The sequence below is a fragment of the Monoraphidium neglectum genome (assembly GCF_000611645.1).
Source record: "Monoraphidium neglectum strain SAG 48.87 unplaced genomic scaffold scaffold00291, whole genome shotgun sequence".
Lineage (NCBI taxonomy): Eukaryota > Viridiplantae > Chlorophyta > Chlorophyceae > Sphaeropleales > Selenastraceae > Monoraphidium > Monoraphidium neglectum.
Genome location: NW_014013337.1, coordinates 1 through 8,033, shown reverse-complemented (window position 1 = coordinate 8,033; position 8,033 = coordinate 1). Strand labels below are relative to the sequence as shown.

At 64.5% G+C, this 8,033-nt stretch overlaps 4 protein-coding genes across 4 annotated transcripts in view; all 4 read right to left on the bottom strand.

The window, feature by feature from the left end:
- MNEG_2545 (hypothetical protein) overlaps nucleotides 1-1,991 on the bottom strand; it is a gene marked incomplete at both ends in the record, with an annotated part of 3,568 nt that extends 1,577 nt beyond the window's left edge. The window contains 6 exons of the mRNA XM_014048975.1: nucleotides 110-225; nucleotides 505-612; nucleotides 841-913; nucleotides 1,342-1,553; nucleotides 1,729-1,879; nucleotides 1,956-1,991. Of these exons, the coding sequence (XP_013904429.1) occupies nucleotides 110-225; nucleotides 505-612; nucleotides 841-913; nucleotides 1,342-1,553; nucleotides 1,729-1,879; nucleotides 1,956-1,991 (696 nt within the window). The remainder of the gene's footprint in view (nucleotides 1-109; nucleotides 226-504; nucleotides 613-840; nucleotides 914-1,341; nucleotides 1,554-1,728; nucleotides 1,880-1,955) is intronic.
- Nucleotides 1,992-2,965: 974 nt separating this feature from the next.
- On the bottom strand, nucleotides 2,966-4,190 carry MNEG_2544 (hypothetical protein; the record flags this gene model as incomplete). Its single annotated transcript, XM_014048974.1, has 4 exons — nucleotides 2,966-3,145; nucleotides 3,423-3,509; nucleotides 3,718-3,828; nucleotides 4,089-4,190. 4 exons carry the CDS (start codon nucleotides 4,188-4,190, stop codon nucleotides 2,966-2,968), a joined length of 480 nt encoding a protein of 159 aa, XP_013904428.1.
- Nucleotides 4,191-4,336: 146 nt separating this feature from the next.
- MNEG_2543 (hypothetical protein) lies at nucleotides 4,337-5,562 on the bottom strand (the record flags this gene model as incomplete). Its single annotated transcript, XM_014048973.1, has 4 exons — nucleotides 4,337-4,510; nucleotides 4,736-4,796; nucleotides 4,952-5,085; nucleotides 5,371-5,562. The coding sequence occupies 4 exons, from the start codon at nucleotides 5,560-5,562 to the stop codon at nucleotides 4,337-4,339; spliced, it is 561 nt and encodes a 186-aa protein (XP_013904427.1).
- Nucleotides 5,563-7,371: 1,809 nt separating this feature from the next.
- Nucleotides 7,372-7,848, bottom strand: MNEG_2542 (hypothetical protein; the record flags this gene model as incomplete). Its single annotated transcript, XM_014048972.1, has 1 exon — nucleotides 7,372-7,848. One exon carries the CDS (start codon nucleotides 7,846-7,848, stop codon nucleotides 7,372-7,374), a length of 477 nt encoding a protein of 158 aa, XP_013904426.1.
- Between the last annotated feature and the right edge of the window lie 185 nt (nucleotides 7,849-8,033).

Genomic DNA, 8,033 nt, shown 5'->3' with positions numbered 1-8,033 from the left:
GGGAAAGGGGGGGGGGGGGGGGGGGGGGGGGGTGTGGTGTCAGGAGGAGTTGGTTGGGAAAGCGTGATGTGATGTGATGTATGTGATGTGGGCTGCTCCGCGCCCTCACGTTGACGATGAGGATGGCGGCTGCGGCGTAGTCCCTGAGCACGCTGGTGTCCTTGATGAGCGTGAACAGGCTGTTGTACACGGTCTGCTCCATCTCCTGGTACTGAGACATCGTGCCTGCGGGCATGTGGGCGTGTACAGGTGCACGTGCGTTGGTGTGTGTGTGTGTGACTGTGACACTGTGTGTGTGTGTGTGTGTGAGTGTGTTGATGTGTATGTTGTGTTTAGTTGGGATTGTCTTGAAGTTGTTCATCATAGTGCAGCCGTGTCAGATGCAGCCGAACATCATCCAACGTGCATGCCCCGCGTGCCGCACCCGCACACACGTGGCGCACCCCGTTTGTGAGCTTTCGAAACAACCCCCAACCCCAACTCCCATCACCCCAGCCCGCTCACGCTGCATCTTGTCCTCTTTGTGCTGCATCCTCCTCAGCGTCAGCTCAAGCTCCATCTCCCCCCTCGCCCGCGTCACGCCCAGCATGGCGCGCATGCGCTCGCAGCGGCCTGAGCGCGCGGTGCGCGTATGTGTGTTTGCCGCGCAGTCACACGGTCGGACAAGAGGCATTGTGATAAGATAGTGCAGGCGTGCAGGCGCCGGCCGCACCCATGCGTGAGCGCGCCCGATGCAGCGCAGCATTCACTGTTTGCCGAAAGGCTGGCCGATCCCCTGTTTCTTCTTCATCGTGCTGATCGCTTCCTAAAATCGAGCAGCCGCCCTGCCCCTGTCCGCACCCTGCAGCTCCAGGACTGTGCGGCGCCGCGAGTCCAGCTCCAGGCGCAGAGCCTCCAGGCGCCGCATGCGCTCCTGGGGGCCGTGCGACAGACCGGAAGTGGGCGTTGATGATCAAGAGCAATAGCGCCCGAAGATCAGAGGGGTCTCGACGCAGGCAGCTGTGGGCACGCGTTGTCCACGCCATTTGCAGCTTCAAGGTCGCCAGCAAGGCGAGACCTCAAGCGTCCGCTATATGCCGCCACCGGCGCCGCTGCTTGTGCGGCCGCTTGTTGCAAGCGCTGCTCCATATCCTCGCCACAACCGGCTCCAGCCACTTTCTCAACGCCCGTGCACTTGGCAACTTGCCCCGCCTTATTCAATCACTATTCTTCCTGCCAATAAATTTGGTGCGATAGCCCCATAGCACTGCCTTCCTGCCTGTCACCTGCTGCTTCGGAATTGGTGATCATTCAACACACCACACGCAAGACAGGACTGCACCTCCGCACAAACGCACGCACCTGGATGGTCCTGTAAGCCACCATCCACTGCTTGATGGGCTGCAGCACCTCAATATCCAGCCGCTTCTTGCTCTCAGCGGCCGCGGACGTGAGGCGCTCCACCTGCACGTCGCCGCCGATCATGGATGGCTCCGGCTCGCTGGGCACAGCCTGCCCGTTGTGGCCCTCCTCGTACACACGCGGCAGCGGCGACAGCATGATCGTCCTGAAGTCTGTGAAGCTAGCTACAGTGTGTTACAAGCGGTAGGGGGCAGCAGCACGTACATATTACAAAGTCGGGAGACTGGGCCGGCTTTCCCGGTCTGGTGACGCAATCACGGCGGCAGGCAAGCCCAAAAAGCTGTGAGCACACTCATGGGCCGCTCAATCTCAAGCAATGGATCCCACCTTCGATGTCGCGCTCCCACGAGGTCAGGTCTTTCTCCACCTGCCTCAGGTGTGCCGCGAACATGGACGCCTCCCGAAACATAGCCTCGTTACGGGAGTTTGAGGTCGCCCTGAAGTTTCGTTCCAGCGAGAGGCCCCACTTCTGCTTCACCTGCGGCACCAGTCGCAGGGCGGGCGCGGGTCAGAGGGCTGTCCCGCGTTCCAGGCCCGCCAGAGACGACACACACCGTCTCCTGGATGACACGCCATGTTGACGATGACATTGTGGCCCTCTGTTGCGAGCTAGGCTGCCCTATCGCCCCGTTGTTGCGCGCGGGGCTCTGTGCTGTCACGAGTTGCTGATCGTGCGGATATAGATGTAGAAGTGATGCAAAGTACAGTGCGATACGCTGATAGCTGCATGCAGACCAGAGCTTGCCGCTGGGGCGGTCAAAGCCCCGCGCCAACTCGGCAGCTGCCATGACGAGTAGTACCAGCAGCGGCTGCTGCAGCCAAGTAATCGCGCCACACCTTGCCAGCAGGTTGCATGCCGAAGAGAGCAGGCGAAGGTTACCTTTTATCAGGACCAAGTTTGACATAACGACTTGCCTAGAGGGGAAGGGACGTGTTGCTGGGCACTCCTGCTGCATCAAGCCTGAGCCGCCTCCCCCCTTCCGCAATCTGATATGAACGGTCCCGGCTGCGCGCAGCCATCGTACAACGTAGTGCCACCAAACGCAGGCAATTAATTTACAGCAGCTCAAAGGAATAGAGCACCAGAAAATGGACGCTGCCCCGAAGACGCATACAATAGAGGTCAGCACTCAGGAGGGACAGTCTTGGAGCCACCCGCAGGACTAGCCCATCCAACTGAAAGTCTGACAAAGCCCACGCGGCAGAGGCTTCGAAGCTGCCGCATACCACACAGACAAGTCAAAGCGTGGTCACGCTTGCAAACAAAGGGCCGTCAGGCGGGCCAGCGCAAAGGCGCGGGCGCAGGCTGCACTGATTCCGCTCCCGCCACCACGCCATCCGTGCATGTTTGCGAGCTGCCTCGTGCTGCTGCCCTTCGCGGGGCGCGCCCCCTGAAGCAGGGGTGCACCGGCGCGGCGCGCCCTGGCGCCTGCCGATTGCAAATGGCCAGACGCTCCTCCTTGGCGATTGGGCAAGGGACGCTTCCCTCTCAACCTCCCCTTCCCTCCAACCGCCACCCGTCCACGGCGCCGCCACGCCCCCCGCGCCCAGCGCCGCCGCCGCGTCACTCCTCTATGATCCGCGACAGCGCCTGGATCAGCGTCTTGAGGTTCCGCTGCACGCCCGCGTCGCGGCTGAAGGCGCCCATGTCGGCTGATATGGACTCCACGTGCTCCAGGGTGCGGCACAGCGTCTGCACACTCGAGCGCAGCGCCTTCACGTTGTCGTCAGTCAGGACCGCCGCCTGTTGTGTTTGAAATGTCATTGCATGGCGTGGGTTTGGGCGTTGCCATTGGGGCTAGACGGGGAGGGGTGCGTGGATGGGGCTTGCCAGGGGCATTAGCGCAAAAGTGATGCACGGAGTCTGGTACAGGCGCAGCAAAAAAAGTATGAAAATGGGCGACACGAAGCAAGTGCGGCACCCAGACGCTCGCAGTGACCGATGCATCTGGAGGTGCGTAGTCGCTGCTATGCATTGGTCCACGCCACGGCCCACCTCCAAACCAGCCCCGCCCCCGCACCTGCAGCGCCTGTATGTCTGCCGCCGCGCCCGCCGCCGCCTCTGTCAGGTGCTCCAGGTTTCCGACCAGCCCGCCCTGCCGCAGCTCCTGCGCGCGCGCGGTCATACAGTCGGGCAGGATGAGCTCGTCACCGGGTGCACGAGTGCGCACACAATGTAATCGTGAGTGCCACAACATCTCAAGGCATGGTCGAGCAATGTGAAGTACAGAGTGGACGGATTTGCAGACGCTGTCGTAGCAGCGGCAGGGCTGCTCGTTGCTGCGTCCCCTTACACCCCTCCCCTCACACACACACCTGCAGCAGGGGGGTGACCTCCCGCGCCAAGTGGGTGGCCTCCTCCAGCAGCGGCGTCGCCTCCTCCAGCGCCGCCGCCGCCTGCTCGGCTGCCGCGAAGATCTTGTCGATCTGAGGGAGGGGGTCGGGATGAGGGGGGGCCGACGGGTATGCCCCAGGGCGGAAGACCCTCAATCCATCGGAAATATTTCGCAAGCATCCCCCTTCCCTTGATTCACCAACAACAAGAGGAGTACATTTGCCAAGCCGAGCTGGTCCCGTTGCCCCACATGCTCAGCCAGGGGGGGGGGGGTGGTGGTGAGACGAGCGCGCGGCTGCTCAAGAGGCAGTGCGGGCCGCCGCAGCGTCACCCGGCGGCGGCGGCGGCTCACCCCCTCAGCCTCCATCTGGCGCGCCATGCGGGTCATGATGTACACCAGGTCATCCAGAGCCACGCCCTGCGGGTGAGTCATGAGGACGACCGCACATTGCATTTTGATGAGATGGCTGGCTTCGGGCAGGGGGAGAGACGCGGCGCACAAGCCTGGCAATCTGGGTAGGGGGCTGCAAACCAGCAATGAAAGCCGGGCCTGCATACCACAGGAGCTGCGGGCAAATGCAAGGTTCCAAGGCGGTGGGATCAAGCTCGCTCGCGACGCTCATCACGCGCCACCATGCGAACACGCCAGCGCAGCCAGCAAGCCTCTGCGCCGCGCGCCTGCTGCCCCTTGATGTGTCCGTTGTGGCAGACGATGGCGCCCTCCTCCTCGCAGCCCGGCTCCAGGGGGTTGCGCGTGAACACGGGCAGCGGCAGCTGCGGCGGCGGCGACGGCAGGGACAGCACAGCGTTGGGGAGCTGAGTTTTGCCAGCACATCCCATTGCGGATGGCTCGACAAATGCAATGCGGAGCAGCGACGCAAGCGCTCGATCCGCGCCGCCGCGGCGCCGGCACATATCGCTCCGGCCCCCAGCTGCGTTGGCTGCAGGGCGGTGGACCGCGCCGCGAGGCCGTGGCCTCAAAAATTCGCCTGGCCCCACCTGCGGTGTGATGTCAACCAGGGGCTCCGCGATAAGGCCGCTCTGGTTGGCCTCGATCACACTGCACACGAGATGGTTGAGGAAAAGGAGGGCGGAAGTCAGCCGCTGCGAGCATGCACGCCGCTGCTACTGCCAGATTGGGACGCACAGGAGGTGGCGCACGCCGCGGCTGCTGTGTACAAGGCGAGCACATTGCGCAATCGGGCGTGAAAGCACTGCCTCCAGGAGTGCAAGCCAGGCGGCGGGGTGGCGTGCCTGTTCCTGGGTATGATGGCACTGGTTGCGTCGTTGACCTCCACCAGGACATCAACACGGTCCAGGCTGGGGCGCACGTCAATCACGCTGCCGACCTGGGGGCGTCACGATGCAGGGTGTGTGTGCGCGGGTGTGCGTGTGCTTGCAGAGTGTGCACATACGCGCGCATGTCACAATTCGCGTAATGGTGCTGCGTGCGCGTCTGCATGAGCCCGTGCACATGCAGGTGCGTTCACACACTTGGCCGCGCGGCCAGGGACCATGAAGGCGGCTGCGCTCACGCGCCTGCCCCCCGCGACCCATGCCGGCCATGTGACGCGAAGCGCGAGCGCATGCGACGGCCGCTCGCCCTCCCGCGCGCCCGCCGCGGGCCGGCCCACCTGCACGCCGCGAATGCGCACTGGCGTGCCCACGCTGATGCCGCTGGCGAGGGGGAACTCAAACACTGCATTGTATGGCAGCGCCTTGCGGAGCGCGACGCCTTTGGCCCAAATCACCAGGGCGATTGCGAGGGCGGAGCCACCCAGCAGGAACAGCCCGACCCCGCCCTCTAGGATCGAGGACTTGCCCATTCCGAAGTCGCGGAGGGACCTGTTGGGCGCGGTTGCGCGTGTCGTGGGGGCGTGCTTTACTTCAGTGTGCGCGCGTTCGGGCAGCAATCAGCCCCACGCGCCGAGAGGGCTGGGGCAGCGGGCCTGCTGGCAGACGGCTGTCGCAGACACAGAAGGTACGTGCCGGCCGCTTGTGTGGCATGGGGCAGGCGCACCCAGCTTGCAATCAAGGCAATACCCAGCCAAGCGCCCTCACTTGTACAGGCCGGCCAAGAATCCGGGTTGCCGGTCGCCGGGCCCCGCAGCTGCTGGCCCGTCGCCCGGCAGCGCCGCCGCCCGCACCGCCGCGCCTCTCCGCCCGTTGCTGCTGACGCCCAGGAGGGGCTGCTGCCGCTGCCACTGATGCCATTGTGAAGGGGTGCCGGCTGCGGCCGAGTGCTGCTGCTGGCCCGGCGCAAGCGCACGCAGCTGCTGCTGATGCGGATGCCGTCGCGGCGCGCCGACGAGCAAGCACCTGCTAGGCAGAGTGGTGCCTGGCAACCTGCATGGCAGCGCTGCCCGTGGTTCCACTTTCTGGCCAAACCTCTGCGAGTGCCCCAGCATCGCGTCAGCCACGAGGTTTGTTGTGCAATTCGCACAGGACTCCCTCTCCCTCCTATATGCGACTGGCTTATATGCTAGTTTATGGGTCAATCGAGCGCCTAGGATCAATCAGGGGCTGCAGCTCAGATCTGACCCTGGCAGATGGGATGTGACAGAGCTCAGAGCGATGTACCGTATCAAGAACCTCATGAGCCTGCGCATCGGCCAAAGGATTCAGGTCAATGGCCTGGGCTCAAACCGAGGCACACGCAGTCAAGGGAATCAACACTGCCGTGGCATCATCACCGCCGCTGTCGCTACTGTATGTGAACTCAGAACTTGCACTTGGTGGCCGCCGTTGAAGCCATGACCACAAGCTTATTACATCGTAGCAAAGCCCTGCGTTGCAGCACGGTGTGCATTGGCAAGCACGCTTGTAAACGAGGCGCCTTCAAAACCCGTCTATCCGTCCAGCATCGCCTGCGTGCGCAGTGCCGGTTAGCCAGTGAGGCCAGGCATGCGGCAGCCTGCATAGGATGGTGCACGCGTTAAAGCCGCCGCGCTGGCGTCGGATGAAGAGCAGCGCCCGCATTATCACCAGAGCGGACGCTTCTCTGCAGCGCCTTATTGCACGCCCCGCCTGTGCTGGCGCAGCGTTGACAAATCGTGTCTCAAGTCTTGAAGGGCCCGTTCATCAACCCAGCTTGCACTAGAACCTGCAAAGGGCTGCGTGCTCCCAACGCAATATCACTCCTACGTCCTTGCCCTGGAGTTGTGGCCTGATTGCCGTATGTGCACCCGAATGGCCGCCCCTACCGCCATCCGCCGCGCTACTGCTGGCTGGACGCGCGCGCGCGCGGCCGCATTTGCAGCCGCGCCCCAGTTTCCAGATCGCATCGCAGCGTCATCCATGCACGCGCCTGGTCATCCCCTTGGTCACGTGTCCGGTGGCTTGCGCATGGCACGCCAATTCGAAAAATTGCAGGTGAGTGCAGCAATTTTTGGAGGCAAAAGCACCCGTGCTGCAATTCGCATGGCCACGAGTGCCGCTCGCTGGCTGCGCCCAAATGCCGCATGACGGATATTATGACGTGAGCTGCATATGTCAAGTCAAGAAGTCATTAGTCACGTCAGCTTGCGGAACGCGCAAAAGTCACAAACCTCCGCATCCCGCCGTCGCCTGCGCCAACACGACCGCCGAGGCCGCGGCCTGGCTGCCATGCACTGACTGTCCGGCTGCCGCTGCCATCAGATCAAGTCATCACCATAGTCAAACGCCGGCCGCTCCGGGTCGGGCACCCACCGCGCCGCCACGCCCTTGGCAGACAGCAGCTTCAGGCGCCAGCAGTTGCGCGCGTGCAGCGGCGCCGCCGCGCGCGTGCACGCGGCGCCGCAGTACCTCGCGCACCCGCAGGCCGCGCAGCCGCGCGGCACGTCCCCTTCCCCCTCGCCGCCGCCGCCGCCGCCGCCGCCGCCGCCGCCACGGCCGCCGCGCCCCACCTCATAACCGCCGACGCAAGCGCCGCCGCACCAGTCGCACACGCCGTCATCCCGGCCGCCGCCCCCGCCGGGCGCCGCTTCCGATGGCGCCCCTGGCAGGGGGCCGGGGCCCACCAAATGGTCTGAGTGGAACCAGGGAGCGGCGGCAACGAGGGCCTCGTCCCCCAGCTGGTCGCAGGCGGTGTCCGCCGCCGACAGCCTGCGAGCGGGCGCGTGCGTGCGCATGCGTCGGCGGCGGTGCCGTGAGATCGTTTCGCGGGTGCCCCGATGGGAGTGAGGGTAAGACTATCAGGGCGCCGTCGCAAACAGGCGAGCGTGCCGGTGTCTGGGGAGAATGAGCTGCGACGGCGCGGCGCCCTCTCGTCCCTCGAAGGCCGCGCCGAGCGGCAGGTGGTGGGGCGGGCCGGCGC